At 41.6% G+C, this 26,065-nt stretch overlaps 1 protein-coding gene across 1 annotated transcript in view; it reads right to left on the reverse strand.

Moving 5' to 3' along the window:
* Positions 1 to 23,778, reverse strand: part of UST (uronyl 2-sulfotransferase) — a 153,155-nt gene extending 129,377 nt beyond the window's left edge. The window contains exon 1 of the mRNA XM_074537561.1: positions 23,117 to 23,778. Within this exon, the coding sequence (XP_074393662.1) occupies positions 23,117 to 23,369 (253 nt within the window). The 5' untranslated portion in view covers positions 23,370 to 23,778. The remainder of the gene's footprint in view (positions 1 to 23,116) is intronic.
* Between the last annotated feature and the right edge of the window lie 2,287 nt (positions 23,779 to 26,065).

The following is a 26,065-nucleotide window of genomic DNA, read 5'->3' on the forward strand; positions in this document are numbered from 1 at the left end:
AGGAAGGCCAGGATTCTGCACGTAGCTTAGGTCTACTGTTGGCAAGACTGAACAAACACTTTCTGGCCAATAACCCACAAAGTCCTTGTGTGTTTCCTCTCACAGCCCTCAAGACATTTTCAGTGTTCATGGTAGCATTCAACAGTGGAAGAACAACACAAAGCCTACAATGGCATCTCCTGTTATTCTGCAACAGCCAGCAAAAATTATTCAGCACCCATCCAACTAGCACTACTTAGCTAACATAGCTCAAGATTTTAACAGATAATACTGATTACACTATTCCTAAGCAAGTCATTGGCACTACCAGAAAAATCATAGCTCTGACAGACAACCTCAGCCCAACACAGACCACAGGTATACTGTGGTCTGTGTTGGGAATTTGGTTTTCCTTAGCACCCATCACTCTTCTTCCTGGTCTACAGGATATGTTCACCAGCCACCATGACCAGGGACATGGCCCACAATTACCAGAAGACAAGGCACAGGATGTCCAAAACAATATTCCGCTCAATATTCTGCTCTGTTTATTCTGGTTTTTAAACATTAGTAATTTTTTCCAGCTGTTCAGTATTACTAGAAGCTTTACTACAAAAATCTATATTACGTTATTGATATCAGTTCACAAAACTTTGGAACTTTCTAATTTGTCCAAGATGTACCTAGCCCAGGAGCCATCCAACTTCTAGAATGTCAGAAGAAAACAACTGAGGGCACACTAAAATTCAAGAACAGAAACTTTCCAAGTCACTACAGTTCCAGAACGCTGAAGTAACAGAAAACAAAGAATCTGAACTAAAATATGAATAAAGCTAAAATGCTGTAATTTCTGAAAAACCTTCAAAGCTTTTTTCTTGCTACTGCCAACCTTCTCTTTTCCTTTTCTTCAACTTTACTTCAGTGTAACTTTTATGACTACATGTGCCATTATAACATTTTTAAATACTTATCACAGAAAACTAGAAGTGCACAGTATTCAGGTTCTTTTTCCCTCCCTATGACTAGAATTCAAAGAAACATTTACTCCTTTTTTTTCTTCAGAGAATATCTTCCGTATTCATATAAGAAATACAGATTTCCTATGAGGCATACTACTAAAAACATATTACTAATTTTGAGTATTTTGTAATTGTATCTTTTTCCTCTCTTCCTAAGCTGTCAAATGTTGCAAATCCAATGGCACTGCAAGCACAAATGATGGTGCTAATTAAAAGTAATGTATGTATTTTGTCCCAAACCACTGTAATTGTGATCTCAGAAGACTCATTTAGGACACTGTCAATTGAAATACACTTTCAATTAAGTTTATAATGCATTGTAGTGTTCACAGAAGCCATTACTAAACCCGGATACCTATTTTTTACAAATCCCTTGAAAGAGTTATTACCAATGACCAAGCTAACACTACTTGTTCATCTATGGGGGAACTTAAATGTCTTAGGTCAGACAAATTGTGCCTAAAACTACACTCTGTGATGAGTTCTGACCACAGGGTGGTCAGGGTTCTGTTCTGACCACAGGGTGCCCCAGAGCCAGGTGAGGTGAAGGACCCAGTGCAGCAAGGCTGGGGACAGACTTTGCCTGCCACCTTCCCAGCAAGGAAAGACTTCCCAGGAGCAAGATGTCAGCGAAGGAGCAGACAGATTCTGGCTCCATGTTACTTTCCCCGTGAAAAACCAATGTACAACATTATTTTGTATGGTTGGCAACAGCAACACCCAAGCTTCTAAAAACAGCAAACAAGTTGCAATTGTCTTGCCCTTGAAAATTACCAGGTTTTATGCAGAAAACAGCATACCATATGCTCCCTAGGAAGAGTAAAGCCTACTCTCTCAGTAAACCAGAACTTTGTAACATGAATCCAGAAAAAAAAGTCACCTCTTAAGAAATCAAAACAATACACTTTCTTTTTCTTGAATAAAAAATTATAGTCATACTACCTAGAAAATACAAATGTTACACCCTTTCTAAAATACAGTCCACTTGCTAAAACATAACAAGCAGGAAATAAAGGCTCTTTGGGCTCGAAGCAAACAAAGCATTAAGGCTTATTTTTATGGAGTTCAAAAATAAAATATTGTATCATGTGTTATCTGGAGCAAAACACACAATAGCAACAGAGACAAAAGAGAAGTAACTGAAGGACATTTTACTACACAAAAACCTAGAGCCACTTAAAGACTCATTGGATTTTATGGCACTATTGAATTTATATTCACTAGAACAGTTTGTCATAAGTTTCTAGTGTCTAACAAATTTCCTTCCCTGCAACAAGCTCTATGTGTGTTTCAGTGAGATATAGAATGATATTTGGCACACCACAATGCACGCAAAAGCTGCATGAATTCCCCCCTTCATACTTACCACTCTTCATACTCACCACTCTAATTTTATTTTACTGGTGTAATTGACCTAATTTTAGCCACCACTTGCTATCTCACCTTGTACCTGCCACATGCAGATTCCCCTCCAGTCCCACCTGAAACATGACACACACTATTTGCTCTCTAATGAGGGGGTCCCACTTCCCATAACATAGAAGCCCACCAAGCAGAAATATTTTATTAGGTACCTGACACCTATTTCTAGATGATATTCCTCAAAATCCAGGTGAACTAGGCATAGGACTTTTTCGGCCAACATGCACTTGCCAAGTAGATTCAGAGATGCTGTCTGCTTAACACCAGACCTACAAACCCTATTCAACAAACACTGACTGCTACAGAAAGTTGTAAGAAATGTTTAAAGTACAAAGGTAAGAAAAAAGGGAAGAAGTTACTTTTAAAATCAACACGCTGCTAGGTTTTTTTTTTTCCTTTTTGAGAAAGCCATAATCCTACAGATTCCTTAGAAAAGCTTACTTACACATATAAAAGTACCCCAAAATATATAATTCTAGCCTGAAACCAAATACCAGAGGAGTTGAGGCGGGTGCTGCTGCCTTTGAGCTATGTTGTTTTTCAGAGCGCAGCTGTTCCCTCTCTCGGTTCTGTTTGTACATTAGCTGGCAGCTACAGTCAGCTGCATTTTTGAGAGAGAGAAGGATTTTGATGAGAGTCCAACAGTAAGCAGTAGTTATTTGTTCTCTTCAGATCATGGGGTTTCCTTAACTGTTAGTAGTCACTGTCAACTACGTGATGACAATTTCATTATATTTCAAAATTAACAGACCATATTGATATTTACTTTTGGAAAGCCAGATTCAAATGAAGATCCAAGATTCAAATTATTTCTTTAACAGAACAGCAAAAGAGATATTCAAAAATTCCTACAGTTTCAAACATTCCTCCTTGGAGCTCTAAACACTGCTAACTTTTTGGAATACCATTTGATTCATAGTTGTTTCTCTAGATACTCGTTCATGTGGTGCAGGGAATAGCACACTGACAGAAATAAGTGCAGAACTCCAGTAATTTCTCATTCTTCCCTACAGCTACAAAATGCACCTCCTTTGCAAATTCTTGTCTATCTAAAACCAAAGTTTGCATTTACTAATTATGAACATTATGTCGACACCCTTTCTTCTTCCTGGTCTCAAATATTCCCTTTAGGATACAGGTGCTAGGTTTTTAGCATTAGTTCTGATAAGCACTGCTCCTACAACATTGCTCTGATTATTTAGATCTTCAACTTCAAATTTCTCCTTTCAGTTTGTAAGGAAATTACAGTCTAACTACAGCACAATTAATTTAAAAGAAAAAAAACTCCTATATGTAACAACAAGAAGTCCCATCAGCATTTTTTGAAACAGTAAAACCAAATCACAGTGTAAGGTGCTGCGTGTGTATTAAGTAGATCAATTTTTAATTTGCCAAGAAATTATTCATCCTATTGCTGAAGCTCCTGGCTTCCCAAGAAGGGGTAGAAGATAGAAAAGCAAACACCATGGTTAAGGAAATGCTCATTGTGAGTGTATCAAAAAGCTGCCATCTCAAAGTGCTGAGAAACTACTCTTACCCAAAAGAAAACTTTGGTAACAGGAAAATTTCCTATTATCTGCAAAAGTCTGTATAAGTTCCACAGGGCAACAAAGCACAGCCTTGTAAAAATGGCATACAAGTCTACAATATAAAGCAGGATTTAATATTCACTTTACAGTATCAATGTTTATCTTTATTCCCAACTCTCTTTATTGCTGCCGTTTACTTTTAGAGCAGAGAATCATCAGCTTTACAGGGCTGCTGGGCAGAGGTGCAGTACCACAGTTCCCCCTCCTCCTCAAGAAGCCCCTCTTGGTCTGGCTTGTGCTAACAGACTGGGTGCTATCACCCACTAATGTAACTGAGGTTTGCATCAAAGGGAGTGAAAAAAGCAGAAAAACGTCTAATTTAATTCTTAAGTAGGACAATGCACCCTACTAAAATGTACATTTTGCATAGCCTGCAGCTAAGAGTGGGTGTCCCCACTCCCAGGTGGGGCAAAATGTTTCAAAGGAAAATTACACAGGCCCCTCATCTGAGAATTGCTACCCTCTTGCTTAATCTACTTGATTAAAATTTTACCTGACAGGTACCCTTCTGCTAAGGTCACAAGACATCTTCTAAGTATTCAATCCTTTTTAATTTCCTTTATTTCCTAGTTTGGGGTTATTGATTTTTTTCAGAACTCCTTCACCTGTCATCCAGCGGTGATTCAGCAGCAGACTCCCTGTTAAAGGGTGAGAAGTGACTATCAGCTGGTTTGTCCTTTTCTTGCTACTCAGTTTTTTCAGAGGTTTAGGCAGTCAGTAGGCAACCCAGTGGGGAGAGGTGCAGAGAATAGAAAGCAAGGTCTTTACCTTTTAAAAGCATTTGGGATCTGCTTACATGGAGACTATCACAATAAGACTTCTATATAACCTATTTAGATACTTCAGAAAAGAGAGTGGGCAAAATTAATAAAAATCAATTAAATGCAATTATATGCCTCGATTCTATGTATTAAAATAATCAAATGAATTCTTTGTCTACTTGCAACATCACAGCATCCATTCTGCAAAGATATCAGAGCCTGCCTTGATACTTTCAGTCTTCATCCTTTAAAAGTTTCCTTTAAAACTTCTTCAGAATCTCCTTACTTGTTGACAAGATCTAGTCAACACACACAGTTACAGGGAACTGCAGGAAAAGGAATGCACAAGTATTCAAATTGCTCTTCCTTCACTCCAGCAAACAGAAGTGCTGCAAAAACCAAGAAAATTTCCTTTGGATAGGAATGCTTACCAGTGCCAAATATGAATATGTCATTTGAGTGAAGGAAAATCTCAGAATATTGCTGCTTATCTTAGGAAATAAATTAACACAACAGCTCTCAATTCACATGTAACTTTAAGCCCAGTTTGCTCTATTTTTTTTAAAGTTAATCTCTAATTGAAAAAATTCTTTGTTTTCTTTTGCCTCCTTAAGCTTCAGGACTTCCATCCTTGGCACAGCCATCTGAATTACATCCAACTTGCCAGAGGTATCAATTTCATTGAAACAAATCTGCTTCAACATTTTTCACTTGAAAGAATTAGACCATGCCTTTGCAAGATAAAGTCACAGTAAGAAGGAAAAAAACCCAACAAACAAGCAGGCTAGATTCTGTCTATCTTTCACTAGAAGACTGAGGCATCCTATCTTTTGAAGTTAATACATCCTAGAGGCACAATGGATTTACTGTACTACTTCCCTGCTCTAAGAAACTGCTCTCCTACTGACCCAGAAGGGAAAACATACCACGAAGGGGGAAAAATGCAATTGTGCTAAAAGTGGTAAATGATAAGCATTGCTAAGGAGCATTCTTTTCCCAGCACAACCAGATGCATTTTCTCTTGAAGTAGCTATCCATCCTTTTTCTCCCTCACATTCAAAACATCATCCAAGACCCTTTCTGGAAAAACTTATTTCTGTCAAATAGTTACAGAAGCTAATAAAACACCATTTCTAAATGTTTTCAGCTACAGTATGTTAGAAGCATACATTATCCTGATTTCTAGGCTCAAGTCCAACAGGATATTTAACTGTGCATAAAGCAAACTCATGTGTTTTTACTGAAGGCACTACTTATTTTTCTCTTTAGCCACTTACTGTATCTCCTTCCTTGAGAATGACACAATGCAAGACAACAGGCAGATTTCACACAACCACTAAAAGAAACCTGAAGCTTGATCATGATATACAAAGGATACCATGATCAAGAAAAGTATGCAGCAGCATATTCCACCTTCTAGCTTACTGTGTAGCAAGTAAGATTCATAGTCTCTGAAGTTACACAGTTAGCAGTCAGGTAGTTTACCCTTCCTTTTGCAACACAAAAATTATATTCTTGCATGTTAATTAATCAGTTCCTAGAAAAACATTTTCCCAAGTCCTGTAAAGAAATTCAAGTCTTGTAAGTGATTCATAAATGTGACACGCAATTTTGACATATCAATCTCCTTCACAGTGAGACTGACACTAGGACCCAAGCCCTCTTCCTAGAACTGGCACTAATCAGCAACATTATCATGTTCCACACTTTACACTAGAGTTGACTTTTCACTCCTACTCCTAACCAAGTTTCTAAAAGGACAGCACATGCCATGAGATCCCAGACACATAGTCCCACTGCACAGTGGGGCAGAAAGGCACCTCAGCAGAGCCACCTGTCCACTCCAATCCCCTGCTCAGCCAGACCAAGGGGATCAGGAATTGCTTTGCATATCCTGGGGAAACCTGTGTTGGGGTTCAATCACCCCTACATGAAAAGGGTTTTCTGATGTTTCAGTGGAATTTCCTGTATTTCAACCTGTCACTACTTTCTCCTGCCTTGTCACTCTGGGCATTAGTGGGAACAATCCGGCTCTGGCAATGGGTCTTCCTTGCCTGGGGCTTCTGAAGGCAAATCTCACCAGTAAAAGCTGAGGTGGAGGTGGCTTTAAGCACCTCAGCCTTTTCTGAGGCCCTGGTCAGCAGCAGCCCCTCATTCTCCTTGCTCCTGCTGCTGATACAGTTGTAGGAGCCCTTCTTGTTCCCCTTTGATCCTTTGCTAGATTCAGCTGCAGGTGGGCTTTGGCTGTCCTAAGCCCATCCTTGCATGCTCAATGTCTCTGCACTCCTTCCGGGGTGAACTCAATACAGAGCTTATCAGAAAGGCACTGGTGAGCTTCTCTTGCAAACACTCATGAAAATATTTAAGCAGTTGGAAGCACAAAGCACATTCATTGCTGCTCAAGCTCCCAAATTCCAAGAGGAGGGCACCCAGAGAAATAAAAGTTACTTTCAACAGCACATCATACCAATTTCTTCATAGGTACATTGCTATCTACATCCAACCTGGCCATTTCCACCTTGAGAGGAACTCATATGAAACACATAGAAAGTATTTTGGATCAATCTACTGGGTTATTTAACTCTTCTTATCCACAGAACTTATTAACTACTCCAATCCTTGCTCAATAATAGCTATTACCACAGATGCAGGAGAAACATCAAAACTGTCTCATCTGAACCTTATGGATAAAGAAGATCCAGTGCAAGTGCTTTAATTCTTTATATCCATTCCTTATTCATTTTTACTTTACCAGGACACAAATTCTCACAAACAAGGTAAGGAAGAAAGCTGAAGAGGTTTAAACAATTTATGTCATGCATGAAAAGCAGCATCCTTCCTGTGTTGATCAAACTATGTGTAACCTGGAATATTATTTTTATGTTCACACACGTGTGTTACTGATCTTGTTTTCTCCACAAAGAGACTATGTCTTATTTCTCCTACAGAAAAAGCCCTGTAGTAACATAGTATTTAGACTCTGAACTACCTCTACACTAAAACACATGCAAGAAAAATATTACTATTCGTGAAACAAATTTAGCATGCCTTCCTCCTAAGAAAGAAAATACACCACTACAGACTGATCTCCAAATAAAACAAATAAAAGACAGAGTTACATAAATAAAATAATATTAAATAATGAAATGCAAATTCTAAGAAATTTCAAGATATGCCAGTATAATTACCCCACTTTGGACACACACTATTATTTCTAGTAGAAGAAAATAAATATCAGGCTCTGCTGAACCTGCTAATTCTTAGCAGGATCCTAACTTTTGTGTCACAGACAGGCTGAAGTTGGTAAGGCTAACATAAGAACCATCAATGCAAACTCTGACTTCCATGGCCAACTACAAACTTCCTCAATTCAAAACTATTTTTCTTTCCAGAATTAAGGGAGTAAAGCAAGTCTTTTTCCTCCTCAAAGAAATTGCAATGCATGCAAGAGAACACAAAAGAACATTCCATGAGTTTATACTTTCTTTAAACTTTTTTGTGGTTCACTAATAAGTGCAGCTTCAGGAGTTTGAGCACATTAGTACTACCATCACTTTGTTTTAAGTGTCCATAAACACATTAAAGGAAGGAAAGTGAAAGAATGCTTACTATTCTCCTCTTCCTTGTTCTTGCCTCCCACCTCCTTTCCCAGCTGAGCAGGAGCATTTGCCAAACCACAGCTATGACTGGAGCAGCATTACAAGGCTCTGTGCAATAGCACCAAATGCAACATACAGCTTTGCACTCAGGAATCCCACTGCTCACGTGGCATCAGGAACTAAAGGTTCCCCATTCTGCAATCCAGGAACCATTCAGTGGCCACTAAAGTAAACAAAAGAGATTCATTGAAAATAGGAGAGAAGCCTTGCCAGACCCAGAGCAGTCAGAGATGAGGAGTGCAAACAGGCTAGAACAGAAGTGAAGAATGGGTGTTTGGAGAAAGTATAAAGCACACTTATGATGTTATTTATAGAGTATGAGTAAGGAAATATTCTTAACCAGGGCCATATTACACATTATATTTAGCTGAATAGCTAAACCTGTCATTTTTATCTCAGATTTAACTATACATTTAAATCAGTGTGCATTTCTTATTTTCTTTGATGTTGACCACATCTACAAATGAATTGCCTGAGACCACCACATTTATTTCTCATAACCGTTAGATCTCAAGCTTGGATGTGGATCCAGAGAAGTCTGTATGAAAATTTTCTGTTTCCAGGCTTTGTGAGCCAAAACAATCATGTTGCAAGAGCATCAGCCATTCAACTGATCTGCCTTCAGTTTCATAATTATTTTGTGCTTGTGGCATGGTAATGATGCTTTTAGAGTGCAAGAAGAGGTTCTCTGGTCATCCTTCTCATAAATGCAGGCATTACCTCTGAATAAAATAAAAATGTGGATGTAAAATTTCAGTGAAATTAATCAGAGAGCTTAACAGATGGATAAAATTTGCTTCAGCAAATCAACCCCCTTGCATTAGGAGTTCCTTTGTATTAAAAATATTTTTGTCTTGAGACTAAGTAAGTTAAAGAAACATTTCTGAAGCTGACTATACAGCTTTCAAGCTGTGCTATCTGCATAAAGCAGCTGTTTTAACATCTACTTGTGCCACAAATACAACTTTTTCCACTCACAGCAGATGCTCTAGTGAGCAAATTCTACAAAGGTGCTGAAGACAGTTGCAGAAAGAAGCAAGAAACACTTTTCAATAGGAATAGGTGCCACTTATCACTTGTCTGCTCCCCCAGAACTATTCCTGTCTCTCACAAGCTCATTTTAAGCAGAATACATGAAAAAGTATGCTTTTCTAGCTTAAATCAGGAAAGTTTTGCCCAGCAACCTCTGCTTCTCTCACCCCACTTTTTCTTTTCACAGCTATCACTCCCTCCCACAAGCTTCCCTGTCATTTTGAGAGTCTCAAGCCCAGCACACAGTTCTGCAGTAGCAGGCTTCCCTGCTGAGGGAAACAGGGGAAGAAAGGCTCTAAAACGCTCCTCCTCAAAGACAGAAATAAGAGTTTCTATGCCTGGGCTGAATGGAGGTACTGCAGGGCAAAACCTGCACACAGTTGGGTAGACCTGTTTTCACACTTCCCTGTGCCTCAGAAGTCCCCTCAGAAAAACACCTTCAATGCTTTTCAGGAACAGTGTACAGATATAAAGCTCACAAACTGAACAAACTCAAACCACCCCAACCAGGAGAGGCAGGCAAGTGCTGAAGTAAGGGCAAGTAGAAGAGTTTCCATGTTGCTGAGTATCAGTGTTTTGTTGGACATGGTGCACAGGTTTCTGGGAAAATCCCTGCCCTTCTAAGAGTGCAGAGAATCACAACTCTGTTCCTGATACTGCTTCTAATCAGGCACATGACACCAAAGGCACATCACCTCTCTGTGTCCTTTAAACGAAATCAGAAGTGCCAATATTATCCTCCTCTTTGACATGCCAGATGTAAACTGAGGCAGGAGGATTAAAACCCCAGAGAGTTGTACTCTCCAGTCAGTAGCAATTGAGGGAAGAGGAAGCAAGACAGACACTTAGTAGCTCATTTTACAGATGATGGAAAAATTTCTTTGTTTAGGACACTTGAGAAGAAAATTTCAGGCTTTTTTTTTTAAATAATAAATTTGTCATTGATACAATAGCTCCAAACAAACAAGCCTAACTATGCAGCAGGGTAGTACAATGAAATTCAGCATACAGGCACAGCTCAGATCTTGGGGACAATTGGGTCCATGCCTCCCCTCCCACCCCCAAGGTTCGTAACCCTCATTAAAGTCTTTCTGAATCTGAAGTCCCCCTTGCATTAAGTGTGAGCAGCACACACACCATCCCTAAAGCCAGAGCACATTTAGAAAGAGGGACAAAAGTGCATCAGCCCATTGGGAGCCCTACCAGATAAAATCCATTGGATCCTCCACTGGTGCTACACACTCTGTCACTGGCATGACATGTAGTGTCCTTGAGCCAGCAAAGACAGGAGTGGCAGTGTCACAAGCACCTCAATGAACTTACTGCACACAGCTAACTGAACACCTCAGCACAGTAATAATAGGATCCAGTTACTGCCAGCCTCAGCTGTATTTGAGCTGGGGTCAGAAGGTGAAAGATACTATATGCTATTTAAAAGCCTTTCAGTTTTGAAAATTCATAACCAAAGAGTTGCAGAGGAAAAAGAACTGAAGCTGTCAGCTGTTTCCATGTAGCATAGTGAAAAAAACAGACAACTGCTGAGCTATAAAGAATCACAGAGCTTTGCCAAAATTTGCTTCATTGATTAGATGAGACAAGTATCAGATTCAAAACTAGACAGGGAAAATACAACAGGCCTAATGAAGTAAGGCTGTTCATCAGAGGATTAAAAAACTCATGCTGAATTTGACTGACTCCCCAGAAAAATACCATTGAAAATATCAATGATGATATTAAGTAACAGGTTTTGCTCATTAATAGTGAGGCCAGGTGGAGAGCTCACAGTTAGACAATGAAGCATTTTCTATTTCAGCTTTCATTTAATTGCACTTCTGAAAATCTCTACTTCACAAAAAAATCCTCCCCCCCCAAAAAAAGGCCCAAACCAAACCCCCCCCACAAACAAAAACACCACAAAGCCTCAGATAAACAGGTGGTAAGGTTTAGGCTCCACTGTTTTGTTATTCACCCTAATTTTCTTATTGTGCTATCTCCCAAAAGGCAACACAAAAGAAATCTGCACATTTGTATGGGGAGTTCTGCTAGGAAAAGAACAATCAGCTGCAGACATGAAAGGAACTGAGAAGTCAGCAATTTCACAGCCTTTGCCTTGCAATATCTGCTGCAACATTTTCAGATCGTATCAAAGCTGTTGTCACGCTTCATTTTCATGGAACTGCAAGAGTTAGGGAGAAACAAACATGGCACCAAATCCACCCATCAAACATGGACAGATACCCCCATGGTGCTCTTCTTCCAGGGCCTTATGTAGTCATTATTTTATGCATCCTAAGCACTCACCTTTTAGTGACCCACTGACATGAAGTGATGACCTTTCTGTTTAAAAATCTTGCTATGTAACTTCCCAGCTCCTCTCTCCCGTCCCCATCCTTCTCCCCCTTCTCTCTGGAAGCCTACCACTGATCATCAATGAGTGTTTCTCAGAATAACTACCACAACAACTCAGATCCTTCCCACTAAAATCCAAGTATTTCTCTGGGCTAAAGTTAGGGGTTCTGCCATCATAGACACATAAGAAGCCTGAGTGACTCTTTGGAGATACCACTGTCTCTCCCTGCGGACTTCAGAGGGAACCTTTGAAACAAGGAGTAAAGGTCTTGCAGACAAGCCATGTGCAGTCTAAGTCTTGTGTAACTTTTTCTAATTAAGACACTTGTCTGTCCTTTGCTCCCCCTATAGTTCTCTCCTATTTAACATCCTCTTCTTGGCATTGTATTGCCCAATCTGAATGCAATTTCTACCTGTAATTTCATCAAATTTGTAGAGAGGAAGTTTACCAACATCACCTCTCCAAGATCTTGCTCTGTATTTCACAGCACCCCAGTAGCCTTTTTCCTTACCTTTTGGGAATGCAAAAGTATGGGCTGCTTATAGGACACTTCTCAGATCCCATTTTTTCCTGATTTTCAATGCAGAGATTCAGGTGGCTCTTCTCTAGATGTACGCCAGCAAAAGAGGCAAGAGTATTTGCTCTATGATGCAAGCCACCAAAGAAAGAAAACTTGGTTGAAGGAAATAGGACCACCAGCAATTCATGATTAGGAAATCACTATCTGCTAAACACGGTTTGGTGTTACAGAGGAACAGAGTAACAAAAGGACTGGGAAACTACCTGTAAATACAGGGACAGCAGAAGGAAAAAGAAGTTCTTAGAAGGTAAGAGAATAAAAAATAAGACTGAACAAAAAGACACCAGTAAGTATGGTCAATATTGATGTAATCTCCTCCGAATTGCCATGAGATAAACAGAGGCATAAGCATTTATCAATTACTGTCAACATCCACAAAATTACTGTCTTCTGAAATCCAACCCAAAATTGTATATTGTAAGATAATTCTCAAACTCTTTCTGAAACAACGTCATAAGGCTTCCCATGCCCCAACCCCTTCAGGACTCATGCCCATTGCAACACAAGACACCGGCATGAAGAAAAAGCATAATACTTCATAATCTGGATAGAATAAAAAACAACCAAAACCCAGAACATTCAAAAGTAATGCAAGCTCTAATCCGCACAAGAATTTCCAAATCTTAGGGTATTTTACAAGGTAAAAAGACGTGTAACTGGAACTTGTATTTCAAAAGCAAGTTTTGAAATCAGGGCTAAAACGACTTGTAAAGATCTTTGAGAAAATCAAAATATCCTCCAAATGAATCTGCCATTACATTCAAAGGCCAAGCAATGACAGAAGCCTCACAATAGTCTCCAGCAGTAACTAAGCAAAAGCTAGGAACCATTCACTTATTCTAACAACTTTGTTGTATGTATTTCAGAATCATCTATTAGTAAACTACAAGAAGAATTGTAAGGAGCAAGTCCTCTCCCAGAAATACCGAGGGCATTTCACATCAGGAAAAAAAAAAAAGAAAAAGAAATAAAGAAGTGGAAATAATAAATCAAGCTTCCTTGACTAGCAACTGTTAATCCAGGCACCAGCAGCTCATCTTCCAGAACCGTCACTTGCTAGCAGTTAGCAACCTTGTAAGAGTACAATGTTATGCTGGTATCCTCTCTCTAGGGCAGCTACATTAAACTGAACCAACCACCCACTTGATCAGCAGAAGTTTTTAAAATAAACACTCTCGGGGTGCTGAAACATGCTATTTACTCATGGCAGAGATGTACTGCTTCTTCACTGAAATAGCACAGGCACTGTGATCTCCATCCCAGCCCCCTGATGACTTCTACTCTGAATCATTAAGTATGATAAGTAGCAAGCCTTGGCAAGCATCCAAATGTCTATTTCCAAAGCATTAGTACTCAGAAACCGTAACACAAACCTAATCACTGTGCTTCCATGCTTACAAACAAAGCCGAACATCCATTTTCAACACAACAGGGCCTGCTCCCCTCAGTGCAGCTCTAAAGAGCAAGAGAGTAAAATAAATTTCACTGAAATAATTGCTCTCCACTTCCTATCCACCCGTCCAGTCTCCAAACATCCTCTAACCCAGATTCTAAAACAAAGAAAAACAAATGCCTCATTATATAAACACAAGTTATGTTTGAAAATCTACTTGCCTGCTCACCAATAACGATGAGGAAACATTTCTTGGTGGAAAAAACCAAAACCTAAAAATCATGTCATCACTTTCCACAGCTTTCACTTGAAAAAGAAAAAAAAAAAAAAAAAGACAGAACCAAAAAAAAAAAAGGAAAAAAAGAAAAAGCCTAAACTATAAGCTAAAAGCTTGAGGAGCCACTCACTGCTGTGCCACTAAGACTTGGTCTTTCAGGCAGCACCTCTGCTGCCCAGGGAAAGGCAGTGGCAGCCTATCCCAGCTTGGGGTTCCCTTCTAAATTAATGTCACCAAGCTACAGACAACTGACATTCCCAAAAAGGGCTGATCCTACTTGTATCATGTCTATAAAAAACTCTAATGGCCCAGAAATGGCTCTCTCCCCTCACTGATGAGACAGGAAAAGCAGACAAATAGCTGAGAGGACCATGAATCTTATGGCAAGATTTGAAGAGGAACTTAATTCTTGCCAATTTCAAAAGGATTCTTGTCTTCCCTGCCCCCATGGTATGAATGAACAGCACCCAGACCATTGCAAGCCCTAGCTTCAAATCTTACTGGGCCAAGGAAAAAAAACAAATGCAGCACAGAAGGGGGATAGGAGGACCTCCCCTTGCACCCCAGTTCTCAGGAGAGACAACCCAAATAGAAATATTGTCAGAAGTTATCTGCCCCACATAACAGTGAAGTAGCTGATTTCTCTAAGTGTGTTTCATTCACACCCATGTGAGCACACAGAGTGGCTGTACCTGTAACAGAGGAAACACAGGGCTTTCTTTCACACCACTGCAATTTAAAACAGACCTCACAGGGGGTCAGCAGCAGGTGCAAAGTCACAACTTCAAAAAAAAAAAACAAAACCTACAACAGCCTTGTTTGTCCAGTCAAAGATTAAAACAAACTCTTACATCTTACCTGATACCTGTCTTTGCAGAGAGGGACAACTACGAAAACAAAATATCCAGGTGTTCTTGAATAGGTTACAGGAGCCAGAAGCTGACAATGTGCAAGTATTTGCATATGAAACTAAGAAAACCACCTTGAAAGAAGGGCTTCCTTATGTGCTCAAAATTCATGTCCAAAACATGTGGTGATTATCATACAAAATACACGAGAGCAATTTCAGTAATCCCAGATTTTCCCTAGACACAAGAGACAGCAGACACACTTTCTATTAACATATAAATTTAAATGATGGGAGAGAAAGGACCAATTACCATCAGGAAACAGAGTGAAAGAAAGATATGTGGTATCTGCTCAACCATTTTACAAAATGTTCCTGCCAAAAATCGTATCAAATCCAGTTCCTTCTGTTATACCTTCATCATATGTTCTACAAACTTTGATAAAAGGCCCCTGTGCTTAAATAACAAACAAAGAACTTCAACTTACTGTCACTGCTGATTTTAACATGTGCTACTGATTTCAAAACAGTTTTTATCAGGCATCAGTGCAGTAGAGCTAGCAGAGATGTTAATTAATCTCAAACCTATTATTAGTGGTAAGGGGAGGGGGAAACTACAGAGCATTTATTTTCCCCACAGAGTATGAAGTGTTGTAGTTTCTGCAGGAGCTATTTTTGCTACAGAGTCTCATTCTAGCACTCTTGAATGCTTATCAGTCTTTGTAAAACCCCAAGCAAAAGTAACCTTCCTTCTCCCTAATTTGGTGTGAAAATATGAGAATCACTGCAACAACCACTTTTTTTCCTCACAACAGTCAATCCCTTCTGGCTGCCTACAGTTAGGATGAACAAGGCTTCAAGAAACTGCATTTTCACAAATCAAGTCTAAGCAGCACCAAGGGAAACAAGAAATAAATTATTTGGTAACTTCTGTGGAGATGAAGTCTTCTAGATGAAGATACATCTAAAAATTAAATCCCTCTGATGAGACGCTGGAAACCAAATATAACTCCTGAAGTAAAACTGAACAGAGATCGTGATAGCCAACAGTGGTGACACCCTTGAAAGAAAAGCAGCTGGACCACTGCCTCAGCCTATCCAGGAGCTTCCTCCTAACACTATCTGCCTTATCTCTTTGACACAGCCAAAACCTGCACATAACAGAAGGGTTTATCAAAAGCATCTTTTTCCTCTCAGTATTTCTGTGGCTATGACCACCACACTATCTCAGACTATCCTACTCTCTCACACATTAATCTTCAAAATGTCATTTGGACAAAAGGGGGTTAGAGAGAACTTCTACACAATTTGTTCAATGTCACATGAAGTCTGTCAGGGCAGAGAACTGAAGTCTCTCTCATCTCCTCAGGTCCAAGTGAAACAACCCATTTAACCAGCAAACTTGTTTTTATACAGGTGTATATACCACACTGCAATATAACCTGAAAGTAAACCAAATAAATAAAATTTTTGAAAAAGCTGTAGTAATATTCCCTCTCATCAGGGACTGAATGAATCCTTTAAATCCCTTGTCAAATGCCAAAGTGGACAATAAGAAAAAGAAACATGTACACTGACACCCATATGCAACTCCTGATTACCAGACTGGAGTCTGACTTTGAAAGCAGAAAATACATTCCTGAATAAATGCTATTCAATTTTCCAAATTGAATATTTACTGTATTATATATACTTATATATTTAGTATGTTATCACAACACATTCACACAAGCATTTTTTGCTATGACTTCACTGCGTTTTAGCCAGCCAGCACAATGTAATCCAGAGGCCACTCAATCTTTTTGAAAGAAGAGGCTTGAGTTTTATGACCTTGGTTATAAAATTAGATGCATTCTGGTTCTCCACAGAGTATTTCCTGACATCACCTTGTGTTAGGCAAAGCTTTGTTAATCTTGCCATCAGACAAGCTGTGAGTGATGAGCAGTCTTAACAAAAGCTATTTGGAGATGAGGCTCCTCTTTTGTCTTCCAAAGAAGCTCACTTATAACTTGAGACTTTTGTAACCTAAATGGAAGTCCAGACTTATTTTATCTAAAAGATAATATGGATTGGCTTTCACAACAGCAAAATGAGAAAGTTCAAAGAGGACAGAAAAGCTAATTAAGAAAGATACAGCTACATACAGACTTGTGATTTAGGTTCAGACCATCTCTTTTCAAGGCTTTTAGGAAGGAGATTCCAAACTGACCTTTCAGTTCCCTACAATGGCAATGAACTTTGAAATGTAATTAATTCCATGGGTATTGCAACTAAATAATTCTGTGAGAAGTCAGACCAAAATAACACTTTAGAGTACAGAAGAGCTGTCTCTTTTGAGAACAATAAGAGGGGAAAAAAAAGTCAATAAGAACTTAACCCAGGCCTTTTTAAAAGCCTAGGCACCTCAGAAACGGGTATTGTGTCACCACAGACCTGACTGTCTTTCCTTGACTGTGTTTCTCCCACTCACACACCTGAAGGGCCTACAAAACTGTAAAAGATTCCTGATCCATGCATGTGTGCATGTGCAAAACAAAATTGCATGAGACAACCCTTTCTGGCCATGCAAAGTCAGCATGCTGTTTACCTGCAAAATTAAAGTATGGTAGGTGCTTCCACTTTTTAGAAAAGTTTGCCCTGAAGAATTCTGTGCTTTACATTATTCTATATATAAATGCAGTATTAGCAGAATAAAAATCCCAACCAATTCCCCTGAAAAAAACCCAACAAGTCCTTCTGTTGTCCCTCCCTTCTATAGCTTATAAAAAATTTGCACACAAAACACTAACACTTAGTTTAACTGTTTTCTTTGGATAGTCAGGTTTTCATTTTTGTCCCTCTCTTAATAGGTTAACAGGAAAAAAATCAGATAGGTCAGGAAAAAAGAAAACCAAACCAAACCAACAAGAAAATCCAACCACAACACCCTACCAAAATAAAGCAAATTCACACCAGCTTGATTTAAATAAAAAATTTCCCTTGCTGCTTAGTTTTTAATATTTTGAAGATTTTTGTAACAACCTACCCAAATACTCAGATTTCTTTCAGCTTCTTTTATGGTTATATTCCCCAAAATAAACACAACTGTTGCTGTGACAACTTTAAAGCTACCAAGCCCATCTTGGCCAAAATACCTGAGAACTTCCAGTGTCATGAAGAGGGAGAGTGACACAGAAATTGTTTGAGGAACACAAGTGGACACTTAAGACTTTTACCTTGCATAGGAAACCACAGGAAAGGCAACTTTCACATGCAATCACACCAATGTACTTGTACAGGCTCCTGGCAAGTTCAACAGGGAAATGTTTTAATTGACATAAACAAGTTTGCACAGCAAATACTGAAGATACAAAGGTTTTATGTTTTTATTGGTCATTAGAGGGTTGCTACCAGCCTTGGAAATTCTCATTTCTGTAATTTGAAGCATGTATATGTCACAAGTGAAAGCAGAGACAAATAAAGCAATGTAGAACCACTGCAGTTACACGGGAGTGGAGTCCCTGGTGCATTCCCCAAAGGCCACTGGGCTGTCCAGGATTTATGATTTGTGTCTTACTCATCTAAGGGAAGACTCTTCTCGCTTCCTTCCACTGCTGGAGTAGGTTTTCAATTAGTGAGCCAGGGTTACCTTGGCAGAATCAACAAGCAAGACCTCATTTGTGCAAATCCCAATACTGCAGCTCATTACTGGAAAGCCTGGCAGTTTTTAAACCTTCCTGTTTTTTGGAGATCATTTTTGGTCCAGGACTGGTATGCACCCCCACAGAGCAAATTTAAGCCTAGTGCCAACAGATACACTTTTAAGTATCTTCCACAGATTCTTGAGAAATAACCCACATATGCCTATGCCCTCTGCAATAATTTCATGCTGAAAAACAGGGTCCCACCGGATGGGATGACTGCAGTGTGAAACTTGAGCCCTGTCACTACGAGCCACATTCACAGCAGAAACATCAGCTTTCCACAGACCTTCTGTACTCTGAGTTACTGTGAGCTTGAAGTCAGAACAGGATAAATAACAAAACACAGCCTCATATCTACTACTCTACTCTCATTTGCTCAGGATGACTCTGCTATAAAAGAAATGGCCATATCAAGTGGAAATACTGAATATAGCCATTGCCTACCCTAAAAACTGCCATAATGTTTTCCCAAGATTCTCTCCAATCAGTATGGCAATCAAAAGAAAAAGAGGCATATATGGACAAGACACCAGAGAAGCCAGTCTGGGAGAGAAAAAAAAATTACTAATAGTCTGAATATTCTGAAAACATATTCATCTTCCCCACCTCCAAAGGAAAGTTAATAGAACTAGCAAGTGTTCACACTTCATTCCTTTGAAAATAAATGTATACCTCCTCCACAGCATATGATGCAGGCCTAATAAAATTAGAGTTTTTCAAACCATGTGTTTTCACACTTGATTTTCTTTTATGCACACACCTGCCTGATGCAGGTGAGATTTCTGTCCAGACCACTATTGAAGTTTGGTGTTGTTGCTCAGGAACTTCCTTTCAAATTATGAGGTAAAAAAATCCAAACATTCCCCTCACAATAACATAACTAAACACAAGCAATGCACTGAAACTTGCAAATGCAAACAAAAACTCTGAAGTCAGACAAGATGACCCCTCCCAGACTACGGAGGGCACAAAACAGAAATCAATATTCCCTTTAGGCTACTCCTTGGTTTCTGTAGATTTAAATCCAATGAGGGAAACTGCAAAATTCACACAACAAATACGGTTTACAAACTAACTGCTCTTTTTCTGGAGATGTGAACTTTAACACCATAAATTGTGGGTTGGAAGGAGTAGAAGGAAAGAGTTACTTGTACTGAATCTGTGGCTTCAGGGGGGAAGAAAGGTTTGTTTTGATTGTTTTAAACAGCATGAAACTTCCCTCTGCTGTATAAGACTCACATTTACACGTACAGCTTTTGTACTTAGCAGGATGTGATGCCCCATACCTATTCCTCCAAGCAGTTCTGTTAGCTCCCTGGAAGCCAATAAGCCTCCTAGTTACAAAAAAACATTGTTCCTAATTTGAAAGCCTTCCCAGCTGGATACCTCAAGGAGTATGCATCACTCTAAAAACTTAAAACATAAAATGTTCAGTAATGTCACCCACGTGGATCAACTTTGACAACCCAAATGAAACTGCAGACCAAGGAAGTATAAAGTAACTCCACAGAGCTGCATGCAAACAGACACCTCAGTACCCAGAGTACATCCCACCTGCCTGCAGAGGCAGCAGCACCACCTGCTTAGGGGGTACCAGGACTCTAGGCAGCCAGGAGGACTCTGCTTCCCTCTCAGCCACCAGCCTGGTGCAGGACGTTAGCCAAGCCTGCATCTCCTTAACATCCCAGGGCACTCACGCACAGAAAGGCAATTCCTGCACTAATTCATGTAACAAGTGCAGAAGTTCATTAGCAGAGATTAATAGATCTGTCTGCTTTCTCCTGCGAGAATCCCACACATCAAAAGAACCCCAAAACATTTTCAGTAAGACTACACTCCATCCCCAGGGGCACATCACGTTCAGGCACACACAACAAAGGCTTTTCCGCACTTGCTGAGCACCTCACAAAAATTATCCTGACCCATCCTCCAAGATGCAGTGGTTTCCAAGCCTTTCATCTGCAGGCCTCAGAAGATTTTCCAGCAGACATGCAACTACTGGCTAGAGTGGTTAGGGTAGTAGATCTTAGAGTTTTTTCCCCCATTCCTCAAAAGCAGTCAAAAGGCCACAAGCTGAGTAACTCTGCATTTCTTGCAGTCTATTTTCACCCAACCTAAGCAATACTTATCCCTGAAGAAGATGAAAATTTAAAAATTGACCAAAACTTTTTTCTGAAACCAAAGACTGTGTTTAATCCCACTAAAGTATCAATCAATTGCAAACAAAATCTTCTACCAGCGTGAGCTGTGCCTCTTTAGTCCAGAAAAGAGAAGACTGAGAGGGGATCTCATTAATGCACATAAATATCTCAAAGGTGGGTGCCAAGAGGATGGTGCCAGACTCTTTTCCATGATGCCCAGCGAGAGGACAAGGAGAAGTGGCCATAAACTAAACCACAAGAAGTGGCAGAGCACTGGAACAGGCTGCCCACAGAGACTGTGGAGTCTTCTTTTCTTCAGACATTCAAAACCCACCTGGATATGTTCATGTGTTGACCTGCTCTAGGTGACCCTGCCTTGGGATGGGAGGTAGACTAGATGATCTCCAGAGATGCCTTCCAAACCTAGCAATTCTGTGATTCTATGGCAGAAAAATTGTCAGTTTCCTCTTCAGTGGAGGAATTTCTTCCTAATTGTAATATTAAAGGGAAAAAAAGTCATTAAAACTCAAGCCAAAATTGTTGTTGTGTTCGTGAAGTAATATCCAAGCCATTTTTCTTCTCCTATTTTCACTTGAATTTTCACTGACTTTTTATGGCAGATTTACAGAATAACATTTTCTGGAAGCAACTTCTGTTCTCCTGGTCCTATTTCCCCAAGAAAATAGCACTTGGGGAAAAATTTACTTGGGCTGCTCAGAGGCTAGTCCAGCTGAGTTCTGAATATCTACAAGAACATCCCAACCTCCCTGGGTAGCCTGTTCCAACACCTGACTTCTCTCACACTGAAATCTTGTTTCCTGATATCTCATTGGAGTTTCCCTTGCTGCAACTTGTGTTTGTTGTCTCTCGCCCTACTGCCTCTCCATACTCTCTCACTAGTTAACTGAAGACAAGGGATAGTTTTCCCATAAGGAAAAGCAACACACACGCTTTGGGCTTAAAATGTATTCTTAAAATGTTCCTAAAGTATTGACACATAGAAAAGGATCTGCAGCTTATTTTTCTGAAATGCACGAACATTATTTTTGTTTGTAACCTAACATTGTCTCTTACAGCTTGCACCTCTGCAGCATGTACCACCAAAGCCTCACCTCCACACACAAGTAAAGCAGACTGGCCAATGTGGTAAAACCTCACACCACAAATTATTCTGTAATAATCCTCCTGTATTGAGAAACACTCGGTTTTTGTTCCCTATTTCATATCACAGAATCACAGAATGGAACTATATGGTCCTTAAGGTCCCTTCCAATCTAAACCAATCTCGCCGCTATGGGCAGGAAACACCTTCCACTGGACCAGGCTGATCAAACCCCCATCCAGCCTGGCCTTGAACAATACCAAGGATGGGGCATCCACAGCTTCTCTGGGCAACCTGTTCTGGTGCCTCCCTACTCTCATAGTGAAGAATTTCTTCCTAACAGCTCAACGCAATCTGCCCTCTTTCAGTTCAGAGTCATTCCCCCTTGTCCTGAATGAGCCCCGCCAGCCTAAGGTACTTACTCGACCTCACGATAAACTCTTTTTCACACAACTCCGCTGAGCAGGGAAGCAACATTTAGCGATGTGGACGCTGGCTACAAAGACAAACCACGTGAAAACTTGGGGTCAGCATGAGGGTGAGAACTGCAGGCCACAGCGTGGGGCTCACACCCGCTCCACCGGGGCTCCTCCTTCGGGATTCCGCAGGCAACCAGGCTGGCAAAGCACCCGGGTGAGCTCGAGTGTTCGAGTGCTGCTGCACTGACCCTGCTGAGCAAACCCCTCTCTCCAGACGCCAACCTCCTGCACAAGGATGGATGCTCGGTTCACAAAGTCCATCTGGAGTTTTTGGTTTTGTTGGGAATTTTTTTTGGTTTTTTTTTGAACAGCATCTTCTGCTGTGGGCTATCGGCACCCCGCTCGTCCTCCCCGGGGCACAGCACCCGGCGGGGAGGCGCTGACAGCTCCGGGCGGCTGTGCCCGAGCTCCCCCGGTCCCGCGGGCAGCGAGCGCTGCCCTGCGCTCCGCCCCGCCTCGGACCGACCTAGCGGCCGGAGGAGCCGGCACACCGTGCTCTGCCACGGCCACCGGGCACTCAAAGAGCCGCCCGCGGGCGCACAGCGCTCCCGGGGCTGAGAAACTCCCGAGGGGACTCCGCTTTGGCCAGCAGGAACTTGTGGCGGGGCGCGCCCCACGCTCGGTCCCGCTCCGGTGTCAGTGCTCACGGCGCCGCGTCCCGCCTGCCCAGCCCGCCCGGCAGCCCCGGCCTCTGGCCGCCCCAGCCCCGCGGCCGCGTCCCCGGTGCGGAGGGAGGGAGGCCCGGCCCAGCCGCCACGGGGGTTGAGGAAGAGCAGCAACAAGTCGCCGCCGGCCGCCCTTACCCAGACAGTGCCGCAGGGCCAGCAGAAAGTGCGGGGGGCCCCCGTTGAGCTGGTAGAAGAGGGAGCCCAAACAGAAGAGCAGCAGGGTGGCCATGCAGAAGGCGTAGTCGCGCAGCGAGAGGAAAGGCAGCAGCGAGAGGGGCCGCCGCCTCATCAAGCCCCCGCCCTGGCCCGGGCCCCCTCCCGCCGCCGCCGCCGCGGGGGGCCAGGGCGCCGGGCATTCCCCGCCGCCGAGCTGCTGCTTCTTCTTCATCCTCCCCTTCGCCGCCGCCGGCTCACGCAGCCCGCCGGGGGAAGCGCATCCTCCATCCGCCTGCCCGGCTCCGGCTGCCCGCGGCCGGGAAAGTTCCCGGGAGCTCAGGGGATCCGTCCCGTCCCCATCGCCGGCTGTCCCCGGCTCCGCGTCAGGCGAGAGTCCCCGGCGCTCCTACGGCGGCTGCTGCTGCTAGGGAGCGCCGCTAAGGGGAGGGGAAGGAGGTGGTCACCATCCCGCTCCCTGGGGCTGCTCTCCTCCTTCTCCTCCGCCGCCGCTCTCGCTCCCTCTCTCCGCTCGGCCTCTCGCCCCGGTGTCAAGTTACAGCCAGCGCTCCGCCGCCGGCCGCCTGCAACTCGCGGCCGACTTATGCGCGCCGCCCGGCCCCACCGCCCCCCGCCCGGCCCGGCCCCGGAGCCCGCCCACCCCGGCCCGCCCCGGCCTCCGGTCCCGCCATGCGCCCGCCGCCTCCGCGCCAGCGACCCCTGCGGGCGCCGCCGCCGCCCGGCCCCGCCGGCGCAGCGCACCTGCCCCGGGCCGCCGCGCCCGCGCATCGCCCGTGCCGAGCACGGTCCTACGCGGCGGGAAGGTCCCTGCCTTAACATGGTGTAACATCCTCTGTGGGGGACGAAAGGGACCACCACTCTTCTCCTTGCAGCCTTGCTGGGGTGACTGAAGCAGAGCTGTTGTCTACTGGGGACAAGGCCTTAGACAAGTACAGAAATTACAAAATTAAGATTGCACAAAGAACCTTAATTTGACCCCATTGTACATATGGCTTATGATACAGTCTCTAATTACTCGATCATGCTATTTTTCCTGGACAGCCACTGGTGGGTGAATGGCATTCAATCAGCGCTGAGCTGGGTAATAGCTTCATCCTCTTTATACAACATATGTCCCCAATGTGTCCTGATGGCTTATTTGGAGCTTGTTCTTGGACATTGTCTGGTGTAGAAATACATTTCATTCCCCATGCAGCTGTGTTGCCAGCACAGCAGTGGGGGGAGGAAAGCTTGGGGTGGTAATGCTGGTTCACCATTTTGTTTTATTGACCTGGCTGGAATTGGGGATTTCCCAAGATCCTGCTCATGGCATCATATGAGACTCTTCATTTCTAAGAAACAGAAAAATTCTATTCGCTGTGGTTTGTAAGATTGGAAATCAGAAGCCAAGTGTAACTCACTATGGAAGAAATTAAAAAGCAATCACACTTTTCCTTTTAAGGCTTAGAAAAAAAAGTATTCCAGTTTAGGAGACCTGACTTAATCTTTTCACACTTACAGCTGGAAATTTTGCTCAGGAGACTGCATTCAGATGTTTTTGCCACTTGCCCTGAAAGTCTTGGGTAAATGATGCCTGTGCTACTGACTTTGATTTTTTTTTTTTTTGTTGGCAACCAGCAGCAAAGGGTAAAATACAGAAATTAATCTTCCTGGTGTGGATAAGAGGACAGAGTCTATCAATAAAGAACCATTCTCGCTGCATTCCTTGATAAAAAATACTCTCATATTGCCTGAATAAACAGACCTTCTTAGTTTGGAGAGGAATCTCCTGGTTTTAGTTACATAGTTCTACAACATCAATGCACAGATGCTCCACAGTCTTATATGAAACCTGTAGCAAAGGCAAATTGAGGTATGACATATAATTTCTGAAAAAGAGAAAGTAAGAAGATACAAAAAAATAAGCCCACTCTGGGCCCTTTAGGGCTGCAGTTCACTTGAAAACAAAAATAGCCAACACCTTTCACCAGATAAAGTCATCAATCTAATTGCATGGTTGAACTCCTTAATTCTCATTAATATTTCTTTGAAACACTTAGGAAGTACTGGGGGCCTACTTACCATACTCTGCTTCCATTAATGTTTTATACTCGTTTGAATACTTCAGTATCTACCGTCTTGCTTGGATGACAATATTGCAGATTTGGTTAATAGTGCTAGTTGCTGTTGCAGATGAGAAACAAATAAGCTCTTACACTGAATGTTTTAGAAAAATGAATGCTTTGATGAGAAAGACAACACCTGTAAGGTGAATCAATAAATCTTTATTTTTCTGGTTGCAAAGAATGTCTTTGATCTCTAGGCACAGATTTAAAAAAAAAAAAAGATGGAAAAAGAGACCAATCAATGGAGAAAAATTTAAGTGGGAAGGCTGTATTGTTGAGAGTTCTTGCCATATTTCTAAGCACCTACAGATAAAAAAACCCATCTCTTGGGAAGAAGAAGAAATAGAAATCTCTGTTGTTGAAACATATGCTTAAATATGTAAATTAGCTGTAAAATTATTTACTTTCATATATGTGAACTGTCGCACCTATTATTACAATTTCTAGCTAGGGCAATGTGCGGGAAAAGAAAATTTACTTTGTGCCATATCTTGATACACTGAAACTGTTTTTCCTATTTTTATTTTCCCCTATTATTCATCCACTTAAAAAAAAAAGTATGATTTTGTGTGCACAGTGTAAAACAATTATATATATATATATAGAGAGAGAGAGATATGATATATATATATCCTTAAATTATTATGTTCTGTTCACACAAAAAACCCCAAAGAATTCAAAACACAAGCTGCACATGAAAAGAATATTATTATTAAAAAGCCAAGTATTGACACTTAAGGGTAGGCCAAAGGTAAGAGTTTTCAGACGAGGTTGTTTTGACTTGTAGAGGGTATGACTTAAAATT

The sequence above is a fragment of the Zonotrichia albicollis genome, chromosome 3 (genome assembly GCF_047830755.1).
Source record: "Zonotrichia albicollis isolate bZonAlb1 chromosome 3, bZonAlb1.hap1, whole genome shotgun sequence".
NCBI lineage: Eukaryota > Metazoa > Chordata > Aves > Passeriformes > Passerellidae > Zonotrichia > Zonotrichia albicollis.